The 26675-nt window shown below is 62.6% G+C and overlaps 3 protein-coding genes and 1 long non-coding RNA gene across 15 annotated transcripts in view; 2 read left to right on the forward strand and 2 right to left on the reverse strand.

Annotated features, from left to right (window-relative positions):
• The first annotated feature begins 28 nt into the window (after positions 1–28).
• NOP14 (NOP14 nucleolar protein) lies at positions 29–15959 on the forward strand. Its single transcript, XM_070400166.1, has 18 exons — positions 29–403; positions 2853–2987; positions 3431–3572; positions 4453–4592; positions 4941–5072; positions 5285–5407; positions 5645–5776; positions 6052–6334; positions 7152–7282; positions 7596–7681; positions 8303–8438; positions 10013–10114; positions 11154–11307; positions 12437–12596; positions 13653–13800; positions 15049–15167; positions 15326–15481; positions 15590–15959. Exons 1-18 carry the CDS (start codon positions 209–211, stop codon positions 15687–15689), a joined length of 2574 nt encoding a protein of 857 aa, XP_070256267.1. The 5' UTR covers positions 29–208; the 3' UTR covers positions 15690–15959.
• Positions 12753–18062, reverse strand: LOC138998184 (uncharacterized). Of its 2 annotated transcripts, XR_011469072.1 has the most exons (6): positions 17308–18062; positions 16184–16381; positions 15989–16101; positions 15306–15883; positions 14316–14425; positions 12753–13884 (listed from the first exon to the last, which is right to left on the reverse strand). It is a non-coding gene; the product is annotated as an uncharacterized lncRNA (long non-coding RNA). The 2 variants fall into 2 exon arrangements; XR_011469071.1 differs by having other exon boundaries at positions 14316–15883.
• Positions 18063–18064: 2 nt separating this feature from the next.
• Positions 18065–22004, forward strand: MFSD10 (major facilitator superfamily domain containing 10). 5 transcript variants are annotated; one of them, XM_070400219.1, is made up of 13 exons: positions 18065–18129; positions 18572–18827; positions 18913–19009; positions 19281–19384; positions 19600–19758; positions 19841–20002; positions 20291–20399; positions 20486–20597; positions 20779–20887; positions 20980–21070; positions 21191–21238; positions 21332–21421; positions 21605–22004. In XM_070400219.1, exons 2-13 carry the CDS (start codon positions 18654–18656, stop codon positions 21718–21720), a joined length of 1371 nt encoding a protein of 456 aa, XP_070256320.1. In that variant the 5' UTR covers positions 18065–18129; positions 18572–18653; the 3' UTR covers positions 21721–22004. The 5 variants fall into 5 exon arrangements, with proteins under 5 accessions (XP_070256320.1, XP_070256310.1, XP_070256337.1 ...); XM_070400209.1 differs by having other exon boundaries at positions 18079–18125; positions 18536–18827; XM_070400236.1 differs by having other exon boundaries at positions 18085–18125.
• Positions 22005–22505: 501 nt separating this feature from the next.
• ADD1 (adducin 1) overlaps positions 22506–26675 on the reverse strand; it is a 78536-nt gene continuing 74366 nt past the window's right edge. For 6 of the 7 annotated variants that reach the window (XM_070400173.1, XM_070400171.1, XM_070400179.1 and 3 more), the window contains 2 exons: positions 26501–26584; positions 22506–24271 (listed from right to left, as the gene is read on the reverse strand). In XM_070400173.1, coding sequence (XP_070256274.1) covers positions 23916–24271; positions 26501–26584 — 440 coding nt within the window. In that variant the 3' untranslated portion in view covers positions 22506–23915. Of the gene's footprint in view, positions 24272–25801; positions 25833–26500; positions 26585–26675 lie in introns of all 7 variants that reach the window. The other variant, XM_070400197.1, reaches the window with a different exon arrangement.

Raw genomic sequence — 26675 nt, forward strand, 5'->3', positions numbered from 1 at the left:
TACTGACGAGTAGGCTGAGCCGCATGTGTCCCTCAGTCCCCGGCTCAGTTATCGCGACATCGAGGCGGGGACGGCTCCTTGATCCCCGCACGTGTCTCCGCAGGGACCCGCTCTCCGCCGGCTGTGCTGGCCCGTGGGCTCGCCTCCTCCGGATCGGCCAGGCCGTGCGGAGTCGAGCCGCTGCCTTGGGGTGCGGCGAGAGTTGGCCATGGGGAAGGCCAGGGCGACCGGGGCGCGCCCCAAGGCCCCGGGAGCCCCGGCGGGAGCGCGGGGCGGCCGGGCCAGGCCCAACCCCAACCCGTTCGAAGTAAAAGTCAACAGGCAGAAGTTCCAGGTTCTGGGCAGGAAGACACGCCACGACGTGGGGCTGCCCGGGGTGTCGCGCGCGCGGGCCATCCAGAAGGTAAGGGCGGTGCCCCGGGGGTGCAGGCAAGGATGGCGCCTGACCCTGCGGGTTCACTCGGGAGCGCGGCGCGCCTGCCGGGGACCCCCAACCCCGCCGGGCCCCCGGGATTTCCCATCCTCTCCCCGGAGCAGCACAGATCGGAGCCGGCCTGCGGTGCTGGAGCCACACGCTGGCTGGCCTGCCGCGGCCTTGGGTATGCTGGCTCTTTCTCCGTGCCTCAGTTTCCTCGTCTGTAAGCATCCAGGTTAGCTGGGAGGATCGAATGTGTACATTGACCGTCCTTGGGACGGCGCCGGGCGCAGCCGGACGTGCCCAGTGCCCTTGTCCTCTACGTTAGACCGCGTTTGTCTTCGTGCCTCTGCGTGTGCGGGGCCGGCTGACCTCCCCCTGGACACTGCCCCTCCTTCAGACCCAGCACCCGCGCGACCCCTTTTCCAGCTCCCTCTGCTGCTGGCCTCTCCCCGTTTAGACTGCGCTCTGTGTTCAGGGTCCAGGGACCCTTTCCTCCACAGGGTAGGGGACCACACACGATGCTCCGTAGGGTCTGGTGAGTGAGTGTCTCTCCTTGCCGGGTGAGCGAATGCGGCCTCTGGGTCAAGTGCCACGGCTCTCAGGCCTGGCCCCCCGCCGCACCTGTCAGTGCTCGTGGCGCTCTGTGGTGTCTGGGACCCTGGGACCTGGTCCCTGACCTGTTGAACTATATTCTTGTTCGGCTGAGGAAGACACGTTAGTAGGTTGGTGGGAAAGGCCCAGGGGACAGTGAGTCTCCTCGCACCTGCGATTGCACTCAGTTCCAATGTCTGAAGCCTGAGGCGCCCCCAGCACTTACACTTAAGTTCTGTTCTGGCTGCTGGGGAGATAAAGATGGCCCATGGTCTGTGTTCTGTCACACAGCGCCATCCAGTGGATCTTCTGTTTGAATGCGATGTCACCCCACTGCAAGGGGCTGGCGGTGGGAACAGTAGGCAAGACTCCCACGGAGTCACGGTCCCCAGGGCACACCCGGGCAAGCGTGGGGGACGAGCCTGTGGGCTCCGACAGACACGTTCGTGTTCACCTCCGCCTCAGTTTCCTTCCTTCTGAAGTGGGGTGCTGACAGCCTCGGGGTGGCTGTGAGGACGGAGTGGACTGTGCACTCACACCTCTCAGCTCGTCACTCCCAGGCGCCTGCACAATCTGGACCCCACCTATTGTCCTTGTTTTGCCTTTTGCAACTCAATTTGTCCAAAAAAGCCTGTTTTATCCCCCAAATCTCCCAAAGGTCAGCCCAAGCCACCACTCTGATCCTTTCCCAGGCCCCCTGAGCCAGACAGGAGGGGTGCTCACGCCTCTAGCCCCTGGCAGGCTCTTCTCCCTCCTCTGCCGGGGCTGGGGGTGGGGCCTGGAGGGGCACCCCTGCTTTCCCCGAATCCCCCAGGGCTTGGCCCACAAGACAAACTCAAGTACTAGAGGAACCAGAGCTTAGTGCTTCGGGGCTCACAGTGGCTGCCCGGGGAGTGGAGGGGAGTGGAGTGCCCCGAAGCGTGAGGTCCAGGGCTCAGAGCTGTCTGGCGGGACGCCGGCCGTCCAGTTGAGTTAGGTCACGATTTGTGCGGAGGGGTCACTGGCCGGCGAGGGAGGCTGGAGTGTGTGATGGTCCCTGGGAAGTGAAGGGCTGTTCGGACAAGGAGGCCTGTAGCTGGGACCCAACCCAGACTCGGTGCTTAACACTACACAGCATTAGCGGACAGCCTGAGTCAGGGCCACCCTCTCCCGGCACAGCTGGGGCCCGGGCGGAGAGCGTGGCTGCCTGCGAGCCCAGCTGGAAGTGGAGCTGATGGATTTGGTGTCCATGCTCTTGGCTACACGTCCTAGGCCGCGTGCACGTCTCAACGAGTGACCACAGAAGTGCTGCACGTATTGGCTTGAGGTTACAAATAAACTTTAGCAAGAAGGCAGACTTGCAAAACATGGACATGCGAATAACAGGATTGACTGACATGCAAATAAACGTGTGTGTGGAACAAGCGAGGAGGAAATATGCTGCCACAGTCTGTGCCGTCACTGGCCATGCGTCAGACTTGACCCGTGGCTTCCTGTCAGCTCCTTGTTGCGAATTTCCCTTCCTCTCAGCTGGGGCCTCGGCTCCTCCAGCTTCTGAACCTGACAGTGGCCTGTGAGTGCTCGGTGGCCTCTGAGAGCTCGGCTCTGCCTTCTCCCTAAGCCTCAGTATCGGGCGCGTCCTGCAGGGTCCCCCGGGGTCCGAGCAGGCCTGCAGCCTCCCTTGAAGAGCAACAGCCCCCGATTGGCCCTGTTATTGGGCTGTCGGTGTCAGTGGCCTCAAGGACACAGAATGGCCAATGGCAGTGTCACCTTCCGATGCACGAGAGCCGCCGTGGGGTCCCCTGGGGAGCGTCTCCCCTTTGGGGTCCGAGCTCGCCAAGCGTGATGGACGCTCTGTTTCCAGCGCACCCAGACCTTGCTGAAGGAGTACAAGGAGAGGGACAAGTCCAATGTGTTCATAGACAAGCGCTTCGGGGAGTACAACAGCCACATCAGCGCGGAGGAGAAGATGATGCGGAGGTTCGCGCTGGAGCAGCAGGTATGGAGACGGTGGGGGTCTCCTGTACGTTCATCTGTGCTCCTGCGGGCACTTGCCTGCTGGTGCAGAGGGTGGGTCTTGAGTCCTGGGCCCAGGCTGGCGAGGCCGGAGGGGAAGGGCCGGCTGCAGACACCGCTGGTGGATCCGTGCGGCAGCCAGAGGGCTCGGCAGGGCTGTGTCCTCGAGTTTTCAGTGAAGCGCTGGCTCCAGCGCGGGTGGGTGGGCAGCGAGTGGCCGGTGGGCAAGGCCGCGGGATGTGCCTGACCCGCTGACTGACTGACCTGGGGTTCTGCTTGAATCTGAACCGCTGCTCAGATGGCACAGAATAACTTTAAAGCTGCTAGGCTACACTGACACGCTGCACCAGTAGCAGAAAAATAACGGGGTTTTGCTGTTAAATGGATGTGGGGATTTTAGGAAACTGACTCTTCCTCTTCTGTCAGCGACAACATGAAAAAAGAAACATCTACAACCTCAACGAAGATGAAGAATTAACTCACTACGGCCAGTCCTTGGCCGACATCGAAAAGCTGAACGACATTGTCGACAGTGACAGCGACACTGAGGAACGAGGAGTGCTGTCTGGTAAGGGCAGGAACAGGGACAGCCGTCTGCTCACCACTAGCCTGGCCTCCTGCGCCTTGAAAAGGGGTTGGATAAAAGTGTCGCTGATCATAAAGCTCTCGAGAAATTCTACACGAAACAGGGTTTTCTCATGCTTTACTCTAGAACCATAGAAGGTGTGTGGCAGGTGCAGGTGGCGGTAGGTAAGACAGGCAGACTTCTGGAGGCTGAGAAAGACGTCCGTACCCTGTCTTTTGTTGTTAATCCTTCCCCGAGGATGTTTTTTTTTCTTGATTTTTATTATTATTTTTTTAATGTTTTATTGATTTTTTACAGAGAGGAAGGGAGAGGGTTAGAGAGTTAGAAACATCGATGAGAGAGAAACATCGATCAGCTGCCTCCTGCACACCCCCTACTGGGGATGTGCCCGTAACCAAGGTACATGCCCTTGACCGGAATCGAACCTGGGACCTTTCAGTTTGCAGGCCGACGCTCTATCCACTGAGCCAAACCGGCTAGGGTGCCCCGAGGATATTTTTCCACTGATTTTCAGAGAGAGTGGAAGGGAGGGGGAGAGACAGAGAGAGAAACATCGATGTGAGAGAAACACTGATTGGTTGCCTCCCACACTTGCCCCAACCGGAGCCAGGGATCCAGCCTGCAACCCAGGTACATGCCCTTGACTGGAATCAACCCAGCGCCCTTCAGTCCCAGGGCCGACGCTCTGTCCACTGAGCCAAACGGGCCAGGGCAGTGCCCTGCCTTATGTGAACGTCACCCTAGTTCACTGTAGCCCGGCGCTTAGAGCGACCAGTGCCTCGTCCGGCGTGAGCACCAGGTGTGAGCGCTCTGGGGAGACGGGGGCTTCACAGCTCTGCTTCTGCTTCTGCTCTGTCTGCAGCCGAGCTGACGGCGGCCCATTTCGGAGGCGGAGCGCTCCCTCGTGAGAAGCCCTCCCAGCAGCCAGGCCCGGAGGCAGCGAGGCCCAGGTCCCACAAAGAGCTCATCGAGGAGCTCATCGCCAAGTCCAAGCAAGAGAAGGTGCGCCGCTCAGCCTGGGAGGCGCTCCTCCCGCGCTGGGGCTCTGGGGCTCCTGCGGGCGCGCTGTGCCGGCTGCTTTCTGAGGACGCAGCACAGGCAGGCCCTGTTCGTGTCCGGCTCCCGGAGCACAGACTGCAGGGGCTGGCTGTGATGGGTGTTTGGTTGCGGGGTTGGCTTCAGTATTTTGACCTGTAGCAGGCTTTGCAGAACATCACTGGCGTTTCCCAACAGCGAGCAGCTCATGGCAGGAAACCAGTGCTGATAGCCCGCAGCCCCTTCTGCTGACACGTGGGTGTGGCGGAGGGAGGGCGCCCGCAGTGACGCGTGTGCCTCTGCTCTTCCTTCCAGCGGGAGAGGCAGGCCCAGCGGGAAGATGCCCTGGAGCTCACAGAGAAGCTGGACCGGGACTGGAGGGAGATCCAGAGCCTCCTGGCCCGCAGGGCCCCCCAGGCCCAGAGCAGACACCAGGAGAAACCCCAGGTGGGCGCGGGGCCGAGCAGACGCCGCCGAAGAGGTGGCGCAGGTGTCCTGGTCTCATTTCTGGTGAAGGTTATCAGGTTGTCTGATACCTGACGTCAGGGAGAGCAGACCCGGCCGCGCCGTGGTGGCATCAGCCTCGACGGTGCAGGGAGCGGCCCGGCAGCTCTTTGCTCCTGAAAGGGAGACCAGCGATGACCCCTTCTCTCTGCCAGCCTGACGCCTACGACCGGGCGGTGCGGGAGCTGGGCTTCGAGATGAAGGCGCAGCCCTCGGACCGGATGAAGACGGAAGAGGAGCTGGCCAAGGAGGAGCAGGAGCGGCTCAGGCGCCTGGAGGTGCGGGGGACGCTGGGGGCGGGGCTGTGACCCTCCTGCCAGGCCTCCCACCTAGTTCTGGGAGGGGGACAAGCTGCTCCTGGAATCTGTGGGACCTTTTTAGTCTCTTTAAAGTTTGTGTATTTTACTATAAGTGCCTTTTTAAAAATCTTTTCCTAATTATGAAAGTAAAAACGTTCAGATGACACCCTGCTTGCCCTCCCTGTGGGCTCCACACGTGACCTCTCTCCCGCGCAGGCAGAGAGGGTGCGGAGGATGCTGGGGACGAGCGAGGACCAGGACAGCAAGGGGCCTGCGCACGTGTCTGCAGACGACTTAAACGACGGATTCGCGCTGGACAAGGATGACCGGCGCCTGCTCTCCTACAAGGTAAGGCGCCGGCCTTCCCTGTCTCCTTTAGCGGAAGAGGGCACGCTGGGCTTCTCACTTCCTTGCTTGGTCTCGGGTGGAAACTGTAAATCCCCACACGGCTCCCTGCAGCTCTGTGCTTGCGTGTTCACGGGGTCCAGGCACCGAGACTGGGCAGATGACCGCGAGGCGCTGCCCTCTCTCGGATCTCCTTTTGCTTTCCCTCGGCTGCTAACAAGCACTCCGACCACGGTCCCCGGGTTGTCACGCCTGCGGGTTCCGTATCCTGTTCCCAGGACGGAAAGATGAACGTCCAGGAAGCGCAAAGCCGGGAAGCCAGTAACGGTGGGGACGAGGAGGAGGAGGAGGAGGAGGAGGAGGAGGGCGAGGAGGGCGAGGAGGATGCAGAGGACAGCGGCAGCTCCGACAGCCACTCAGACCTGGAATGCGGTGTGGAGAGCGAGGAGGAGAGCGAGCAGCCCGAGCAGGAGCCGCGGCCACCGCCTGGGGGGAGGTCAACAGGCCGTGGTCAGGACGCTCGGGACGCCGCCAGGACTGAGCTGCCCTACATGTTCGCAGGTAGCAAACCGTCCTGTTCCCTGGGTCTCGGGGCCAAGTCCAGCCTGGCGGTCAGTCTGCCTCTCTGAGGCTGCGTGTGGGGGCCGGGCGAGCATGCTCTCTGAGCGCTTGGAGACCTGGATTCGTGCCGGCTGCAGCCTCGCCACGAGCGGGCATGATCCTCCTGTCTGTCCAGTGTTGCCTGGGGCCTGACCCAGGTCCTGGTGCCGAGGGGGCCTTTGTTACATGGCCACACACAGGACGCGGCACACACAACCTTCTGGAGAAGTGTCTTCGTGCTATTGTTAAGCATCAGCCTTCGGTGGGCGGGCCTGGGGGACCAGGGGGTCACCAGGGAGGGGCCACTGAGCTGCATCAGACAGGCCAGTGTCCCTCCAGGACACAGAAGAGTCGTCCACGCTGGTCAGCAGTCCCGCCTTGTCCTGTGGCTGTAGGTCATTTCCAGGGACAGTGGGCTCGCCGTGAGGCTGGCTCCGTGGCAGTGGCTCCGACAGGTGCGAGACACAGCTGCGCTCACGTGGCTCCTCCGCCCTCTGTGGGCTCAGCTCGTGGCGCGTGGGGAGGAAGGAAATTCCTAGCGGAGCGGACGCGCAGCCACTTCCTCGCGGTGCCTGTTCTCGGGTGGCGGCTCCCCCCTCGCCCGGACACCCGGGTGTGTGATGTCACCACATGCAGCAAATGGCGTGTCCTATAGAGAGAAGTCACGCTGTCTCTCGCGGCCGCGAGGGGAGCAGTGCCGCTTACGCTGAGTTCGGGTTTTGCGTCTGTTCCCGAGACGAGAGCCGTTCTGAGCAGTGAGCGCGCGTGTGTTCGGCAGCTCCCGAGTCCTCGGAGGACCTCAAGTCGTTGCTGGCGGGAAAGCCCGTGGAGGAGCAGCTGCTGGTGGTGGAGCGGATCCAGAAGTGCCACCACCCCAGTCTCGCCGTGGGGAACAAGGCCAAGTTAGAGGTGTGTGAAGGCGGGTCAGTGCTAGGAGCGTCGGGCTGTCCCCGAGCTGCGGGGATCAGGAGCCCCGGGCAGGCCTGGAGGGGCCCCCACTGGGGCCCTCATGTCACCGGAGAGTTGGCCTCTTGTGGCCATGGAGCAGCCCGGCCAGCCCCTCAGGGAAGTCGGTGACACGCCCCCTCCCTCTGAGGACAGGGTGCGGGGTGCCTGCTGCCCCGCTGAGCCTCCCCGCCCCCCCCGCAGCCAGAGGGGCGGTGCATGTCTGCCCAGGTCCGTTCCGGGTCAGCACTGAGCCGCTCCCCTCCGTGTCCCCCAGAAACTGTTCGGCTTCCTTCTGGAATACATGGGCGAACTGGCTACAGAGGACCCACCAGACCTCAGAGTGATTGACAAGTTGGTTGTGTGAGTAGAAACGGCGGCGGGGAGCTGAGCTGCACCACTTTAGAGCCATAAGAATACATGACCGGGTGTGAAGGTCAACCTCGTTGGTGAATGGGACTCAGGTGCAGCCATGACACAGCGCCTGTGACAGGCCACCCGCTGCTCCTGCCCCAGAGCTGGGCGTGTCCTCAGTTCAGAGCGACAGGCATGGGTCTGTTCATGGTATTGATGGCTGACTCGCCTTCGTTCTCCAGCGACCCATCATGCTCTGCGTGGGTGGCTGAGGTGTTTGGAGCACGTGCTGCTGGGCAGGCCTGGGGTCTTCCACATGGGAGGTTAGTGAGAGCGGGGCCTAGTGGCCGCTGCCATTTCAGACGTGAGGTGAGGATTCGCGAGTTTGTGGGGAAGCACGTAGCCGGTCAGCCAGGTGGACACGTAGAACGTGCTCCCCTCTGGCAAACAGCATAGGTCAGAGGGGTTATTATAGAGCAGATCACAGGAGCAGCCAGGCGGCCGTCGGAGGGGGCGGGTCCCCAGGGCTCTGGCTCCGGCCTCAGTCGCAGTGACGCACAGGCGAGGTCCCGGGGTGGAGGGTGCCTTCCCAGCTGGAGGCCTGCACGGACCTGTGTTTCTGATGAACAGGCCGCTGTACAACCTCTGCCAGATGTTTCCTGAATCTGCGAGCGAGTCCGTGAGGTTTGTGCTCCGAGACGCCATGCACGAGATGGAAGGGATGATCGAGGCCAAGGGCCGGGCCGCATTCCCGGGGCTGGACGTGGTAAGCGGGGCTCCGGCTCCCCAGGCTCAGGCCTGCGCTGCCAGGAGCCGGGTGCTGTCCGGCACCACACCAGCCAGTGGGGCTCAGGCCGTCCGCCCTCCGGGTGACCCGGGGGATGGTTTGCTGTTAGTGGCGGACTGAGATTGCGCGTGAACGGGGCATGTTTAGTCTTTTAAGGCAAATGGGAGGAGCGGATTTCCAGGGAGGCCCAAGCCAAGGGCCGCTCAGCTCCATCTCCGCACCCACGAGGAGACCTGAGGACAGTGAGCTGTGGGCGGTTGTGTCAATGTTAGTGAGTCTCATTCAGTCATTCCATTTTCTGGACTTTGTGTTGAAAGGAATGAACAGTGATCAGCAGGAACTTAAAATACAAGACTTGTGGTTTATCATTCGTGGCTTTAATAGGCTCCCCAAACACCGTCTGAGCCAGTGGCCACGGCATTGCTGGCGACTTCAGTTCTGTGAGCCTCCGCCCAGCTACCTTTCCCCACGTCCGCCCTGGGGGGTACCTAGAGCGCTGGCCAGGGGGACCCCGTCTGCCTCCTCGGAGCCTCTTTCTACCCAGGAGTATTGTGGGGGGCCAAGCAGCAAGGCCTAGGCAGGTGCCTGGTCTTCAACCCAGTCCCTTCGTCTGAGCTGCGGGCCTGGCCTCTTCGTCTGTGAGGGGGTGAGGGGCACAAGCTGCCTTTGGGAGCCTCGTGGCGGGGGAGCCTGTGGGCTGTGCCTGACCCGTGGTCCCCAAAAGTCACCGCTTGTCGTCACCTAAGACAAAACAGATGCATCTTGGGAGCGTGCAGGAGGCAGCTTCCTGTCGTGGAGATGGTACAGGCTCCCCACCTCCCGGGACACGGCGGGCCGGGCAGTGCCCCTTCCAGCCCCACCGGCGCCATGATGCTGCACGCCCGCCTCCACCTGCTTGGAACATTTCCAGTCTCCTTGCGCCTGCGTTAGTCATCAGCGCCTGATGCGAAGGGAGATCTGGGAGCTTCCAAGAAATACTGCCTTTAGCGATGGGCTGTGGTCAGAGCCATTTGTCCTGAAACGAGCAGGTGGGGGTGGGATCTCAGCTGGGGACGGCGAGCGCCCAGGAGAGCGTTGGAGAACAGCCTCCAGCTCCCTTGCCCAGCAGCCCTCGGTCTCCTTGGCTGTGCAGTGGGCACACTGCCCGATCCTCAGGAGGCCCTGCGCGTGGCCAAGTGGGCTTGTCATCTGCCCTGTGTGCTGTGAGATGGTCGCAGGAAGAACGGGTGGGGCCGCTTCCCCTGAGCGGAGGCCTAGAGGCCGTGGGTGCACCATCGGCCGTGACCCTGCCCAGCGTGGGTCTGATGCCCCAGGCCGGCCGGCTCCGGGGCAGGGCAGCCTCATCCTGCGCCCCCACCAGCCACCACGTTCCAGAGAGCCCGGCAGAGGGGGGGGTGACAGTGCTGTGGGGGCCCTGCCCGCAGCCCAGCGGGACCCTCGGGGCGTCGCTGCTCTGACCAGGTTCAAAGTTGTTTTGCTCCTGCCCCTGTACAGGCAGGACTTCAAAAGGCTTCTCCCACTCTGTAATCTTGTTGGTTCCACTTTCTTCCCAGCTCATTTACTTGAAAATTGCTGGGATGCTGTTCCCGACTTCTGACCTCTGGCACCCCGTGGTGACACCCGCGCTGGTGTGCCTGAGCCAGCTGCTTACCAAGGTATGTCCTTCCGCCAAAGCCGATGGCCGAGGGGATCAAGGACACGGACACTCGGGGTCGGGTGGGAGCTGAGGTCAGACACAGCCCCTCCTCGAGCACCGGCTCCAGCCCGACATGGAGGTGACGGAGGGTGTGAGCCCAGAAAACCCCCTTCCTGTGGAGGAAGCATCATGTCTGATGGAGGTCCTGTGCCCTGGGCACTCACGCGGGCCCCGCATTTCCGGGTCGGGCCTGGGCTGGGCACTCACGCGGGCCCCGCATTTCCGGGCCGGGCCTGGGCTGGGCACTCACGCGGGCCCCGCATTTCCGGGCCGGGCCTGGGCTGGGCACTCAGGCGGGCCCCCCATTTCCGGGTCGGGCCTGGGCTGGGCACTCACACGGGCCCCGCATTTCCGGGCCGGGCCTGGGCTGGGCACTCAGGCGGGCCCCCCATTTCCGGGTCGGGCCTGGGCTGGGCACTCAGGCGGGCCCCGCATTTCCGGGCCGGGCCTGGGCTGGGCACTCACACGGGCCCCGCATTTCCGGGTCGGGCCTGGGCTGGGCACTCAGGCGGGCCCCCCATTTCCAGGTCGGGCCTGGGCTGGGCACTCACGCGGGCCCCGCATTTCCGGGTCGGGCCTGGGCTGGGCACTCACACGGGCCCCGCATTTCCGGGTCGGGCCTGGGCTGGGCACTCAGGCGGGCCCCGCATTTCCGGGTCGGGCCTGGGCTGGGCACTCAGGCGGGCCCCGCATTTCCAGGTCGGGCCTGGGCTGGGCACTCACGCGGGCCCCGCATTTCCTAGTCGGGCCTGGGCTGGGCACTCAGGCGGGCCCCCCATTTCCGGGTCGGGCCTGGGCTGGGCACTCACGCGGGCCCCCCATTTCCGGGTCGGGCCTGGGCTGGGCACTCACGCGGCCCCCGCACACTGCGATGGGCAGAGCTCCGCTGAGGCTCTGCCCTGCCCCGGGGAGGAGTGTGAGCTCCCGCTCACCTGGGGAGCAGGTGGTCTTGGTCCGGACCGTGTCCTGACCAGTCACTGGCTCTGTCCCTCTGCCAGTGCCCCGTGCTGTCCCTCCCGGACGTGGTGAAGGGCCTCTTCGTGTGCTGCGTGTTCCTGGACTACGTGTCCCTGTCGCAGAGGTTCATCCCCGAGCTGGTCAACTTCCTCCTGGGCATCCTGTACATAGCAACCCCCAACCCGCCAGGCCCAGGTGAGCCGCCGCGGCCGTGGCCGGGGTTGTACTGGGGCTTAGAAAGCGCTAGAAGGAAGCCATGCTCATTGTAGCAAGTGTGGGGTACGGAAGAGGGGGCGGAAGAGAGACATCGCAAGTCCTCCCGCCCGGAGTAGCGCCCTGTTCCGGGTGCGGGCGTGGAAGAAATCGGGACGCTCTGCCCGCGGTGGCCAGAAGCCGCACGTGGCGGGTCTGACAGACGTGCCCGAAGTCAGGCTCACCCAGGCAGCCGCGACTCAGTCAGAAGTAGTCTCAGCTTTACGTTGATGTGTTGAAATATTTCCCTATTTGGGGCTAAGTAAAACACACAGCGAAGATTCATCTTACTTTTTTACGTGGCAACAAGCACGTGCTGGCGCGCTCCCGGGCTCCACTGCAGGTCCGCTGGGCAGCGCGTCCGAGGGGTTCCGCGTCTCCGGACTGGGGAGAGGTTTCTGACGAGGAAGTGCCCCCATTGGTCCTGCTCTGTTCTCACCTCCACTCCCGGGCTTCCTGCATCGCCGCTTCCCTCCTGCGGGGAGCCCGGCGCCTTGCCCTCGCTCGGTCCTGTCAGAGCCTCAGTGCCCACTGTCCTCTCGCTCTCCCTCCCGACCTCACAGGGACGGTCCTGGGTCCTGCCCGCGCTGCTCCCTGGCTGCCCCGCCGCCACGCCGCGTGCTCCCGTGGGCCGGCAGGCAGGGCTGGGACACACTCACGCCCCAGGAATCGGTCAGGGCGAGTGTAGGGTGCGCTGGGCACGGGCCCGGCCGCGGGGTGGCTGCTGTGGCCCCTCGCCCCTCTCCGTGTACCCGCCACCCCTTGCTTTGCCGGGCCCCCCTACAGGCTGCTCCCTCTGATGCTCTTCTGGGTGATGACGGGTGAGCCCTGCACACCACAGGGTCCTCCCCAGCCTTCGCTTGTGGGACAGCCTCTGACCTGGTGAACTCTGCAGCCCCCCACCCAGCACTCCCGACAGACCCCTCGTCCTCCTCAGCTTTGTCACCGTCCCTCACGTTCAGTCCAGTTCATTCGTCTTAGGGGCCGTCCCCCGACTCCGCGGTACAGCCGTGCGTTTGTAAAGAGTGAGCCTGATACTCAGAGGCGCTCTGTCCCGTCCCCTCGCATCCAGGTTACGCTCTGGTGCACCCGTTCCGACCTCTGGGGAGGAACTCGGAGCTGCTCGTGGTGTCTGACGAGGGGGACGCGGCCACGTGGCGGAGGAGAAGCCTGTCCCTCCACTGGGCAAGCGCACGGCACGCCCAGACCGAGACGGAGGCCAACCACACCAGGTACGTGCGGGCGGCCTCAGTGCCACCCAGGTCCCGGACCCCGAGCGGGCCCGTGTCATCTCTGCAGGTGATAGGACCTTATGTGGAGAAGGCTATCAGCTCTAATAACTGAATTTAACAAAGTTTGCAAAAATCAGTGGCATTTTTGTCCTAACAGTCACCTGTGTGAAAGGAAATTGCCAACAGTTCCCCATACAGTAGCATCAGGAAGAAGAAAATACTCTATTTTATTTAAACTTTAGAGCAGTGGTTCTCAACCTTCGTAACGCCATGACCCTTTAATACAGTTCCTCATGCTGTGGTGACCCCCAACCTTAAAATTATTTTCGTTGCTACTTCATAACTGTAATGTTGCTACTGTTATGAATCGTCATGTAAAGATCTGATATGCAGGATGTATTTTCATTGTTACAAATTGAAAATAATTAAAGCATAGCGATTCATCACAAAACCAATATGTAATCATATATGCGTTTTCCGATGGTCTTAGGCGACCCCTGTGAAAGGGTCTTTCGACCACCAAAGGGGTCGGGACCCACAGGTTGAGAACCGCCGCTTTAGAGGAACCTGCATGTTTGCGCAGTGGCCGCACAGTCTGCGTTCCCACCAGCAGTGCACGAGGACCCAGGTCCACTAGGGCCTGGCCGGCGCTGGCTTTGTTGTTGTTGTTTGAGTAGCCACTGCTGCCATCCTAACCAGTGGGAGGCGGTGCCTCGCGTGGCTCGGTTTGCGTTTCCCTGGTGGTGAGTGAGGCTGCGCCTTTCTCGTGCCTGTTGGCCACCTCTCTGTCCTCTTTAGAAAAATGTCTTTTCAAGTCCTGATGGCATTATTTCCATGAAAAAAATCTTCCCACAGTATTATCTTCCGAATATATCTGCTTGACCTTGTAAACAGTAATTCAAACCCTAAACCAGGGCCCGCTGCTGGTGGCCACGGCATTCCCCAGCACGGCTGCTCCCCTGCGCTGTGTAACCTCGTTGGCTGCGGCCATGCTGGGTGTTCAGAGTGGAGTGTTGGCTTGAATTCTTGCCCCATCCATTGCCTGTCGCCCCGCAGGCTGTCCTGCCTGGCCGTGTGTCTGGCTCTGGTGAAGCGCTGTGTGCTCCTGTACGGCGCGCTGCCCGCCTTCCCCGACATCACGCGGCCCCTCAGAGCCCTCCTGGCGCAGCACCTGGCCGGCAGCAGCCACCCCCACGAGCTGCAGGTGAGGCTCCCCGAGGACGGGCCCAGCTCAGCCCGTCCCGTGACCGGGGCAGGTTAGCGGGCACTTTGGTCCTTGGCTGCACCCCTGGAAGTCAAGGGCACTGTGTTTGCAAATGAGAAACTCGAATGAGAAGCTAAGTTAGTGCTGAGAAACTCCGAGAAATAACTGCTGCTGCACGGAGGCTGACCTGGGGTTTAAGCTGAGAACTGTCATGTCACGTCCCCTTCTGCCTGCCCACTGCCCACCAGGGCCTGGCACCCGTCCCTCCCGGACCACACACTCTGGCCTCCTCACTCGGGGACTGCATTGTGCAGCATGGCCACCCCCGCGCATGCTGTCATATCTCTGCCCCCAAGAAGTGGCCCGAGAGGACATCCTGTCACCCTGCGGGAGGCGGATGCAGTGGCCCATCCCTTAGTTGAAGTGCACCCTGGCTCTGCCCTGCAGATTCAGGCAGGCCAGGGGGTCAGGGGGCCGGGGGGGGACCTGTGAGCTCGGGGCACTGCACGTCGTACCTTGCACGTGGTCCCCACGGAGCCGGGGCATTTGGCCCCCCGAGGTGAACCTCCAGGCGGGCAAGGGTGGCTGTGCCTGCGGTGCAGGAAGCCTGAGTTCCGGGACACACCTGTGCGTGGGGAAAAGGAAGGGACGCACATCAGCAGACCAGCTTCTCGAGAGCGTGGCCGACTCCTGGCAGCGCAGGCTGCAGGTTCTTCCGTTGGAATGAAAGTGACGTCAGATCACAAAGACTGGGTCCTGCTCGGTGCCCGCCGGGGCGCGGCGCTGCCAGGCTTGTCTGGGAAAGAATAACCCGTCCAGGGCTCGGGGCTGGCAGCACAGGCTGCCTTCCTCCCAAGTGCCTGTCATGCCTGTCGGGCGCCCTGCACTCGGTCTTCGGGTCTGCAGCCCCGCCCCCCCATCAGCAAGGTGACGCTTCCATCAGGGCTCCCACCTGCCAAGGGCCATCTGGCCATCCCCAGGCCATACAACAATTTCAACTGAAAACCAGCTGCTCTGTTTGGTCAAACGTTTCATTAATTCTCCCCGAATGTCTTGGCAGGGCCAGACCAGGTGATTTCTCATGTCTCATATGATCCTCGGGCCAGACGTTCCCCACCCCTTTACTCAGCAGATGAGGGAAGGCCTGGGGGAGGGAAGGAGGTCCCTCCCTGCCGCCTCTGAGGCCGCAGAGCCTCCTGGAGGAGCTGGAGAGGCCGCCGCGGCCATCACAGCGCAGTTCCTGTGCAGGAGCTGTGTCGGAGCACGCTGGCCGATATGGAGGCCCAGGAGAGGCGCTACCAGCCCCTGGTCTGCGAGAGGAGCAAGCCTGTACCCCTGAAGCTGTTCACCCCCCGGCTAGTCAAAGTGTGAGTGCAGCTGCCTCTGCAGGGCCTTCCATGGAGGGCCCGGGTCAGGGTGTGGGTGGGGGTACCCCAGCCCCAAGGGGCAAGGTGTGGGTGCAGCCCCCCAGCCCCCAAGGGGTCAGGGTGTGGGTGTGGGCCCACCTCGCTGGCTCTGCTCTTAGGCTGGAGTTTGGAAGGAAGCAGGGCAGCACCAAGGAGGAGCAGGAGCGGAAGAGGCTGATCCACAAGCACAGGCGGGAGTTCAAGGGCGCAGTGCGGGAGATCCGCAAGGACAACCAGTTCCTGGCCCGGATGCAGCTCTCGGAGATCATGGAACGGTGAGGCCACCGTTGCGGGCGTTGGGAGCCTGCGGGCTATGTCCCCTGCTCGCCCTGTGCACATACGTCCTCCAAAAACTAATCCCAAACTGGGCTTTTTCTCCTTAGGGATGCGGAAAGGAAGCGCAAAGTGAAGCAGCTTTTCAACAGCCTGGCTGAGCAGGAGGGTGAATGGAAGGCTCTGAAGAGGAAAAAGTTCAAAAAATAAACGGTTTTTATCTTGGCAGAGACACTGATGTCTTTCCTGGACTTCAGCTCCCATTTCAGCGTCTCCTGACCTCGCTCTGGACCTGGGCAGCGCTCCCTGAGCACATGCTGATGAACGAACTAGTTGGTCCGTCGAGTTCAGACGAACTGTCAGTCACGGTCTGGGACTGAAGGGATCTGGCCGGTCATTTTTGCCTTTGTGTATAGAGTGCAGTGTTATTTCACATTACAAGTTATATTTTCAATTATAAAGTAAACAAATTTGCAAACAGTTTAGAAATCGGAGAAGGAAAAAATCACCCTCAACCCCAGCACCACGACGGGCAGTCCCTCACTCAGTCTGCCTGGCGCTCTCCAGGGCCGTCTCGGTTCTGGGCGCTGAGCCGCTGGGACGTCTGCACTGAGCTGGGAGGCTGAAGACATGGAGTTTGTGGTTAAGGTCACAAACTTGTAAGTTAAACAGCAAAGAGCAGCCCTCCCATCCCCTGCACTAACCGGGAGCGTCTCAGGAAGGCAGGACGCTCTGCCGTTGGCTGGCCCCACGGGCTGTGGCTGGGGAGCGGAGCACAGGGGCCCAGACGAGGGCTGTTCTTAGCGTTTTGATAGGAACACACTGCGTAGCTCCAGCCCCCCTGCCCTCTGACGTGAGGAGTGTTGAGGCAGGTGACCGGTCTCAGGCGTGAAGGTCAGAGGCTACAAAAGGGGGAGCATGGCTCAGTGGGGAGATATCAGCCAAAGGTACCTAAGGGGGGACATCGAGTCTTTGGGGAAAGAGCTAATGGGTTTTCATTTGTTGCAGGTGGAACAGCTGTGTATTACGCATAAGTGTAACTGCTATTTTCGTGATTTGGGTGTCCTATATAGTAAAAGGCTAATAGGCAAATCACCCCACCGGTGGCTATGTCACGCACTGACCACAAGGGCAGAGCGCGCCCACAGGGGCATTGCTCAGTGCCAGGGTCCAGCCCCAGCGGTCCAGGGGCTCCCAAAGGTGTGGACGGAGTCGGCAAAGAATGATTTACACGGAGACAGCGTTCAGGTGATCAGCATAGCTCTCTTTAGTCTCCGTGGCTCTCCCCTGTGCCTGGCTGAGGCCACAGAGAGAGGTCCAGAGGCAAGCTGAGCCTTTATTTTATAGCCAGAGGTAAACAAAGTAGTGGTCACCATAGTTACACTGTTCTTGTGAGTTTCACTTGTTTTGGCAGCACTTGCTGCACCTCCCTCAGCCCATTAGCTTCCCAGATAAGATCTAGGGAGCGACCTAAGGTCCAGCCTAATTATGCTAAGAGGACTGTGCCCTCTAAGCTGGGACTTGTTTGTGACTTTGCCAACAGGTCAGTCCGAGGCTTAACCCTATAGCGATGCCCCACAGCTCAGCCAGAAGCCAGGCTCATGGGGGGGGCGGGCGGGCAAGCGCAGCAGTGCGCTAAGAATATGGCTAAGGATACCAACTGCCGTCAGGCGGACATCCCCGGGGGCTCCCGGACTTGGAGAGGGCGGGCCGGGTGAGGGAGTCGCCGCCCCCCCCCCTACCGTCCCCGTCCCCCCCCCCCCCCCCCAAGTGCACGCATCGTTCAGTACAGGGGGTGTGTGGCTGATGGCATGTGGGGCTGCATCACCTGTCAGCTTGGGAGAAAAACTTCAGGTCCGAGAATCCCCTCCCACGTGTTCACAGCGCGGGTCGGCCACACGGGGGCGTGGATTGGGTGAGATGAAGGGCAGCGGGCGGCGGCGTGCCAGGTGCCAGTGTCCACAGCGGCTCCAGCTACCGGGCCAGGCGCGCCCGTGAGGGCCCCCGCGTCCCGACCCCGCCGCCAGCGGAGCAGCTGGGCGTCTGGTCCCCGCCGTCTGTCCGCACGTCCCTTTCCTCCTCACCTGGCGGCGCTGGGGCTTCCGGCTCCGCGCCCGGTGCAGGAGGAACTGTCCCACCGAGAGCCAGGCGGTCACACCCACGGGCCCGGCGCTGTCCGTGGAGACGGCCCCGCAGGCGGAGGACCCAGAGCCCCGGCCCTGAGGGGAGAGGGTCGCCCTCGGGCAGCGGGTGGGGGCAGATGGGACCGTGGCTGGCGGCGCGCGGCTGGGAACCAGCCCCGCCAGCCAGCGCCGGGCAAGAACTCGGGCCGCGACCAGCGTGGGCCCTGCGGGGAGAGCCCCGCGGCCGGAGTCGGCGCCGGCGGGGCCAGGGGTCAGGGGTCGCCGCCTGCAGCGGAGCTCCGGGAACGCGGGAGGCGGGCGGAGGCCACTCGGAGTTACAGACCGACTGCCGCCGGACCGCGCCGCCGGAAGGAGAAGAGCGGGGGCCCGTCACTTCCGGGGCGTGTCTAGTGGGCGGGGCCTGTGCCCGCCCCGCCCCCAGCAGCGTGCCTGGCGGTCCTTTCCGCATCCCTCTGGCCAGCGGTCCGTCGGTTCGTCTGCTCGTTCCCGGCGCGCGGCCGCGGCAGGTGCGGGCGGGGTCCCCGGAGCCCCAGGAGGCGAGCCCGGGGCGGGGTCGGTGCGGGCGGGGGCTGTGTTCTCCGGGCGCAGGGACCCCTCCCCGAGTCCGCCCGGAGCCACAGAGGTCCCGCCCTCCTCCGGGCCTCAGTTTCCCTTCCTGCTCCACACGAGGACGCGGGGGCGGCTGCGTGGGACGGGGTGCCGCCCGGGCCCGCGATGCCCCCACCCCGGCCCCTTGGGACGGTTGGCCTCAGTGGCTGCGGTTTCCTTGCGCAACCTCCGCTGCCGAGTTTGCTGCATCCCGGGGTCTGGGGAGGGCGCACCAGGGACCCCGTCTGTGGTGATGGGCGCCCCCCAGCAGGGTGGGCAGGCACTCCCTTTAGGGTGCTCACTAGGGTGTTGGGGGCCTGACAGGAGCAGGAGGACTCAGTTTGCCCCTCGGTAGGGTAGGCGTCTGGGCTGCCCTAACCAGAGGTGCTGTGCAGACCCGCCCCCCGCCCCCAAGGGCCAGGAAGGATCGGAGCGCCCCATCATGGGCTTGGGAGCTGGTGGGAGCTGCACTCCGCACCCACCCATCCGCCAGCAGCCGGCGTCCGAAACCCGCGTGGTCACTGTGGTCTTCCTGGGCCTCCTGCTGGACCTCCTGGCCTTCACTCTGCTGCTGCCCCTGCTGCCCGGGCTGCTGGAGAGCCACGGCCGTGCACATGTGAGCCCTCCTCACCCCTCCACCCCCAAGCCTGACCCCCAGGTGGGTGCCCACTCCCCCAGCTCTCATGCTTCCTGTCCCCCAGGACCCTCTCTATGGCTCCTGGCAGCGCGGGGTGGACTGGTTTGCTGCAGCCATCGGGGTGCCCGCAGAGAAGAGATACAACAGCGTCCTATTCGGAGGTGTGGCCCTGAGCCCCATGCTGGGAGCCCCTGGTCCTATCTTCCTGCCCGCCCCCCCCCAACTCTCCGTCTTCCCTCCCCGACCTCCCATCATCCAGGTCCTCCTTACTCCTCACACCTCCTTACTCCTGGGCACCATCTGCTCCCTCTGTGTCCACTCTGTCATAGCCACCTTGGCTTTGAGGTCCATGGCCTGGGAGTGCCGGGCCAGGTGAGCAGACCCTTGGGACGGAGACTGAGGTGTGGTGACCCTGACTTCTGTCTCCTTCAGGTCTGATTGGCTCAATCTTCTCAGTCCTGCAGTTCCTCTGGGCACCGCTCACGGGGGCCGTCTCCGACTGCCTGGGGAGGCGCCCAGTGATGCTGCTGTCCCTGGTACGGGTGCCCCTGGGGTGGTACCTGAGGGGCCAGCAGCTCCTGTGTCTAAGCCAGGCTGGCCCAGAGCCGTTTCTGCCACCCAGCGGACCTTGGGGACACAAGGGCCCTTGGGTGCTGCAGACAGGGCAGGGACCCAGGGGTGCTGGTGGCTCTAGTCAGCCCCTCCTGGCCTGAAGTGACTGCGCCTACCCTTGGCTCCTGCCCCGAGGCAGGCAGGTCTGGCCACCTCTTACGCTGTGTGGGCTGCCTCGGAGAGCTTCGCCGCCTTCCTGGCCTCCAGGGTGATTGGTGGCATCAGCAAAGGGAACGTCAGTCTCTCCACGGCCATCGTTGCTGACCTGGGCTCTCCGCCCGCCCGAAGCAGAGGCATGGTGGGTGCACGGGCTGGGGATCGAGGGCCCAGAGGGGCTCCGGGGCCTGGTCGCCCTCCTGACTCAGGTGGCTTCTCCCCAGGCAGTCATCGGAGTGGCCTTCTCACTGGGCTTCACGCTGGGCCCCATGCTGGGCGCCTGCCTCCCTTTGTGGATGGCACCCTGGCTCGCCCTGTTCTTCGCTGTCTCGGACCTGCTATTTCTCTTCTGCTTCCTGCCAGAGACACTGCCCCCAGAGAAGCGGGTACGGAGAAACCCAGAAACCACCTACAGGTCCCGGACCCAGGGGTTCGGTTCCCTGGGCATGTAGGGAGCCTGTCGCGGGTGCCGGTCCTGGGTGCCAGGGGAGGCCAGACAGTCCTCTCCTGGTGCCCAGAGGCTCTTGGGAACACAGTGCCTCCTGGGGTCCCTATGCTTCCCAGCCCCTGCCTCTAAGGCCTGGTAGGTGGGATGGAGGCCAGGCGGCTGGTCATGCCCCTCCCCGGGCTGCCCCCAAGGCCCCCAGTAGCCTCTCCAGTTCTGCCCCCTCCAGGCACCCTCCCTCACCCTGGGCTTCCGAGCTGCTGCCGACCTGCTCAGTCCCTTGGCCCTGCTGCGCTTCTCCGCTGTGGCCCATGGCCAGGACCCGCCCACTGGAGACAGTAAGGAGTGGCCCCTCATGAGGGTGGAGCTCCACCGGCTGCTGTTGGGCGGTGGACCCCTCATGCCCTTGCCCGCTGCCCCCCAGGGCTCAGCCACCTGCGCCGCCTGGGCCTGGTCTACTTCCTCTACCTCTTCCTATTCTCGGGCCTGGAGTACACGCTGAGCTTCCTCACACACCAGCGCTTCCAGTTCAGCAGGTGGGAGTGCGGGCCCTACAGGGACCCCACCCAGGGACGCCCTGCCCTCTCCCCATCCCCCGGGCCCAGCCTAGGAACCTGGGGTGGGCAGGGGTTGTCAGCGAGTCCCCTGGCTCCGCTTGGCAGAGCAGGGGCGCAGCCGGCCAGCAGGGCTGGGGCGCTAAGGTTCCCGCCCTCCCAGCCTGCAGCAGGGAAAGATGTTTTTCTTCATCGGCCTCACCATGGCCACCATCCAGGGCACCTATGCCCGGCGGATTAGCCCCGGCGGGGAAATTGCAGCTGTGAAACGGGTATGGGGTGCCCCTGGAGGGGGAGGGGGGTGGTCTCCTGAGCTCTGCTGGAAGCAGGAGTGGGGCCTGAGGTCCACTGTGTCCCGCTGCAGGCCATCCTGCTGCTGGTCCCCGCCTTCCTCCTCATCGGCTGGGGGCGCTCGCTGCCTGTGCTGGGCCTGGGGCTGCTGCTCTACTCCTTCGGTGAGTGGGCCTGCCAGGGCCAGAGGGGCACAGCGGGGGCTGGTGGCCACAGATCCCTCCAGGTCACGAGCCCCCTCCTCTCCTCTGGGGTGACGGTGCCTCGCTCATGTCCCCCATCAGCTGCCGCTGTCGTGGTGCCCTGTCTGTCCTCCGTGGTCGCCGGCTATGGTGAGAAGCCCTTCCTAACCAAGGCCACTGGAGGGGGGCCGGGGGGGGAGCGGAGCAGCCAGCAGGCACCTGAGGGCCCCTTCTTCCCTACAGGCTCGTCTGGGCAGAAGGGCACAGTCATGGGCACGCTGCGGAGCCTGGGTGCCCTGGCCAGGGCATTGGGGCCCATGGTGGCCGCCTCAGGTGAGGCTGTGGGACAGCACGTGATGTGCCCTGGGGAGCCAGGCCTCGGGGGCTGCTGGACCCTGATGGGGGCCTCCCTCAGCGGCCTGCATCTGCTCTTGCCTCCTCCGTTCTGGCCACTTGGGGCGGGTGCGGGCAGGGTGCGGTGGGCCCACGTCATCACTTGGCTGTCTCTCCCTCCAGTGTACTGGCTGACGGGCGCCCCGGCCTGCTTCACCGTGTGCTCGGGGCTCTTCCTGCTCCCCTTCCTCCTCCTGCGGCCCCTGCGGCCTCCAGCACAGACACTCAAGGCGGAGTAGCAGAGCCAGCCCAGCCCAGCCCAGGCCGGAGGAGCTGAGGCAGGAAGTCAGAGGCCACCCCGCCTGCTGGCCCGACTCCTCCCTTCCTCCTGGGGCCCAGACAGGAATGCTGGGGCCTGCAGCCCTCCTCCTGCTGGACTGGACGGCCCTGCCTGGTGCCCACAGAGCAGGATCAGGGACTCCAGATCTTTCCAGGCTTCCGGTTTGCTTGTTTTTCACTCTGTGGAGAACAGGCTCTCAGCCAGGCGTCTGGATGACAAAATAAAGCAGCTGTTTTATACCAAGTGCCTCCTCCCAGTACACGGCGTCCCTCAGCCTCCACCACACCCTGGGGCCCCAGGCCCCCGCAGCAGCAGCTCCACTGACCATACGCGGTTCCCTCCTGCACGTGGGGAGGGTGGAGTCAGGTGCAGGACCCTCCCAGAGGGTCAGCACTGGCAGGTGACACCTGGCAGATGGAGGAGGAGGGAGCCTTCTGCTGGGCTGTCCCCGTCACAGATCGTGGCCCCACCTGCCTGCTCAGCCCCAGCCAGGCTGACTCCAGGGTCCACTGACTGGAGAGGACACGGGACTCAGCGGTCCGAGGGCCGTGCCCAGCAGCCCCAGGGAGGAACAGGCTGGAGGGGCAGGGCAGCTCTGGGTTAGAACGTCCTCCCAGTTCAAAGTGGCAAATGGTGTCTCAAGAAATAAGACACTTTGGGGACGAGACAAACTCCTGGAAGTCCTATTTTAAAGAAAAAGAAAAGGGATTAAAATGTAAAACCGCTCCCCAGGTTCAGACAGGATACAGCTTGAAGAACTTTATTTGTGAGTAAAACATGTTACAATGAAGAAAGGACACAGGGCCTGCCCTCCTGAGCCTGTGTCCCTGTCTGTGGCTAGACTTCATGTTGTGATACAAAGAGTTAAAAGAAACTACAAAAGTGAATTAATCATTGCGTGTGTGGGGTAGAGGGAGGGTCAGGGAAGAGTCTGTTAACGCAAGGAGGGCAGTGGGGAGGCTGGACACACTTGGCAACAAATGGACACAGAAGCAGCTGCTCGCCAGTTAGCCCCCAGCGGAGGTCAGCGCCATGCAGCCGGCCTCCGTCCTGCGTGGGTGCTTGGTTTTGGGAACCTGAGCCCACGTCCAGCTCCAGATCCACCACGGCCCTCCCGCCTCCCCAGGGGCCTGTCTGGGGCGGGCAGGCTGGCACCCAGCAGCTCCTGGAACGGGCGCCCTCGAGGAGCCCACGTGGCCAGCTGCCAGCCAGCAGCTCCCTGCTGCCTCCCAGGGGGTGGAGGTGAGTGCAGGTGAGCGAGAGCAATTAGCTCCATGAGTGCCTGCTCGGGCTCGGGACCAGCGGGGGCCACCAGGGCCGACTTCCGCCTTGAGCTCAGGCTGAGTTCAGGGAAGGGCAGACCCTGCTCTGAAACCTGCCCCCACACAGGTGCGCGGTGCTCCGCGGCAGGCAGGCCTACAGAAACGAAAGCGAGCGTTGCTGTTCCCGTTCACAGCAACGCAGAACTGCCGATACAACGAAGAGAGTGCTAGAAAAGACTTCTCCTCACTGAGGTGCCCTCCCTAGGTCAGGCCTGGAGGGACCCCAGTGATAAGACTGAGCCCTGGATCGGGTGCTGCCGTGGGGTGACCGGGTAACCATGCACAGGTTGCAAGGGTGTACAGGCCAGTCTGCTGCGGGGTCCCCACGCCGCCTCTCTGAGGCCACCACAGCGCCCTGGCCGCTGGCAGGCACAGGGGTGTTTGCACAGGACCAAGGCTTTGTGTTTATGGACAAAGTGAGATCGCTGAGCAGATAAGGCCAGCAGGAAGCTAGGAGTCTGAGTCAGTCACCTGAGACCTGGGGGGAGGGGAGCCTAGCAGGGACGGAGCGTGGGTTACTGGATGACAGAAGGAGAGCAAGAGAGGTCAGGGCCAGAGCCGGCAGGGCCTCTGACTGTGCAGCCAGAACCCTGCCTGGACGCCCCAGGGAAGGACCCGAGGAGCAGACAGACGGGCACAGAGGTGGACATAGGGCCAAGCCTCCCTGGACCTGAGGTGAGGCCCGGGAGCCAGGGGAGGCCGTGCGAGCACAGGAGGTGAGCTCTGGTCTACACGGGCTTGGGCGGCGGGGAGCGCTAGCTACGCGGAGGGGGCTTTGCATTCCATGACACAGGGAGACAACACGAGACAGCGGTGTGTGCAGGATGGGCCTTCAGGAGTCGCTCTTCTTCTTGCTCTTCTTCAGGAAGGAGGGGGTGCGGAACTTCTTCTTCTTTTTGGAAGGGGACTTGCCGGGAGACCCATCGCTGCCTGGGTCTGCGGCAGCCCCCTCAGCAGCCGGGGAGGGGGCTTCTTCAGCCGCCGGGCCCGGGGCCGGCTCAGGACTGGCCACTGTGGAGGGCCTGGCGGGGCTGGAAGGGCCACGGGCTTCGCCCAGCCCCTCGTCCTCCTCCTTGTCCAATGTCGGGAAGCCAGGCGCTTCTGAAGGCTCATCGGGGGACAGGTCAGGGAGAGTGGGCTTAAAGGTGGCAGCATCACTGTCGTCTCCAAACACAGCATCTTGCAGGTCTAGTGGGCGGGTAGGAGAGACGGGGTTAAAGGGCAACTGCCCAGCCCTCAGAGAGGGACCTCAAGGTGGGCAGCGCCCTGCACAGAAACTGCCACTGTAAGGACACCAGGGCCTTCTACCAAGACAAGGATTAGGAACTTTAAATCGTGTCACTGCTTCAAGGCTGGATGGAGCCCATTGTACCAAACACAGACTCCATCTTAAGGAGGGGGGGTGCGGAGGGGGGGGGGGGGGTTCGGCGCCCTCTCCTGGAAGCGTGCCCTGCGAACAGGGAACATTTTCAGTGCAGTGTCCTGACACCCTTGAGACGAGGTTTGCTCTAGGCCCCTAGGGCACCTCAGTAGCCCTGAAATTAAGCCTACATTTGGGTCCACACACCTGGTTTCCTCCAAGGGAGCCACGGAAAACATGGCAGCCCGTGGACGCACAAGTTAATAACTCTCAACCTCGTGCATCAGCATCAAACAAACTAAGCCTAGTTTAGAGGAAGACATGAACCATCAGGCAGGGAAGAGGGGCAAAGCAAGCCGTTTAACCATCGGGAAGCAAAGTACGGAATGTAACTTGTCTTCAGGAGCCTGAGGGCTGGTCTGTGGGGAAGATTCCCATCTCCAGGTTGGGGTGGAGGAGACCAGGTGAGCAGATTTTCTAAAAACAGCCTATGAGGTTACGAGCGACTGGCAGGTTAGGAGCACCAAACCTGCTCATACATCAACAGTCAGCCGAACCTCGGGAGGCGACGGGAGGCGAGCCGAGTGCAGGGGACAAACCCTGAGGGCTGGGCCTGGGAGATGCCTGCCCGGGATCACGGCCGGGGCAGGGGGAAGTGAGGCATGTCTGCAAAGCGGGCAGAGGTGGCCTGTGGGTGCCCAGGGGAACCTTTATCATTGGATCAAATGTCCTACTAAAAAACAGCACGGCCCTGGCCGAGGTGGCTCAGTGGATAGAGAGTCAGCCTGCAGACTGAAGGGTCCCCAGTTTGATTCAGGTCAAGGGCACAGGCCCGGGTTGCAGGCTCAATCCCCAGTGGGGGGTGTGCAGGAGGCAGCCGATCCATGATTCTCTCTCATCACTGATGTTTCTATCTCTCTCTCCCTCTCCCTTCCTCTCTGACATCAATAAAAATATACATATTTTAAAAATAGCCCAAATGTCGCTCTTCTGCCCCTCTCACGTTAAGCTTAAGCACGAAGCTTAAGCAGAGGTTCAAACACATGCAACTGCATGCAGCAGGTGGCAGCCCACCTGCCTGAGCCTCGTCTAGACTGTCTGCCCTCCTGGCACTCACGAGACCCAGAGCTCTGAGCACCGCTGTGTGGCCCCTGGGAGCCCAAGGGCAGGTTGCCCACTGCAGCTCCCAGGTGACCGAACCCCTTCCGGGAAGGCCACCGCCCAGAATGAAGGACTGGGTACAAAAGGGGGAGGGGGGGGGCCAAGACAATGTTTTTATTTTGATTAAACAGAAAACAAAACGTAGTAAGCAACAAAGAAGCAGAATGAGGAAGCGCAGGGAAGCCGGCAGTACTTACTATGGTAACAGGTACTCCTTAGCACATCCTCCTGCTTGCCACGCAGCCACAAGAAGAGAAAAGCACAGGGAGAGAATCTACGCATTCAGTCACAGCACCAGGTACAGGAGGAGAATGGCCAAGCCATTCTTGTGGACACAGAGGCACAGGCTCCCGACAGACATGGGAAGCATGATGTATAAGACCGAGGGACAGACACGCAAGCCACACGCCACAGACATGCGGTGGGTGGTCTGAGAGGCCGACGGAGGCCAGTGCTCTGCATGGACTGATAACATGGCAGTCAAATGACATCCTGTAGCTCAGACACCACAGAGGACGTTTCCGGAGGTGGAATCGAGCACAGGAAGGTTTAGGAAGTGTGTAAAGAGGGCAAAACTGACATCATCAATGAAGTGGGTTCCGATCCCTGAAGGCTGTCCTCCCACCTGTGACATCTCACTAACAGATCTGTTTGGCCTCAGGTTTCCCAGGACAAGGCCAAAACAGGAGCGCAAGAGACTGGGCCCAGAAGCACCCAGCACGTGCTGTGCTGGTTCCCTCGCAAAGGCACACGTCCTCACTAGTGTCAGCGGCCACTCCTTCCATTGGATAGAACACGCAGCCCACGCCCCCAGCCCCGCTGTGGACACCCATCCACACAGTGCCATGCGCCCTCCCGCACTGGGGCAGCCTCGCCCGCCCCCGCCCAGGACTCACCTTCCTCCAGCTTGACGGGGGAGCAGGGGGCAGCAGGGGGCTCTGGAGGACTGTCTTTCTGCTCTCCAGTCTCGTCCAGACTCTCTGCAGGTGGCAGAGGTGAGAGGGCGTGGTGAGATGCCGCCATGAGCCCGCACCAGAGCCCTCCCAGGGGAGTCAGAACCTACTCCCTCTG

The sequence above is a fragment of the Myotis yumanensis genome, unplaced genomic scaffold (genome assembly GCF_028538775.1).
Source record: "Myotis yumanensis isolate MYYU_CA2020_CCGP unplaced genomic scaffold, mMyoYum1.0.hap1 SCAF_1, whole genome shotgun sequence".
Classification (NCBI taxonomy): Eukaryota; Metazoa; Chordata; class Mammalia; order Chiroptera; family Vespertilionidae; genus Myotis; species Myotis yumanensis.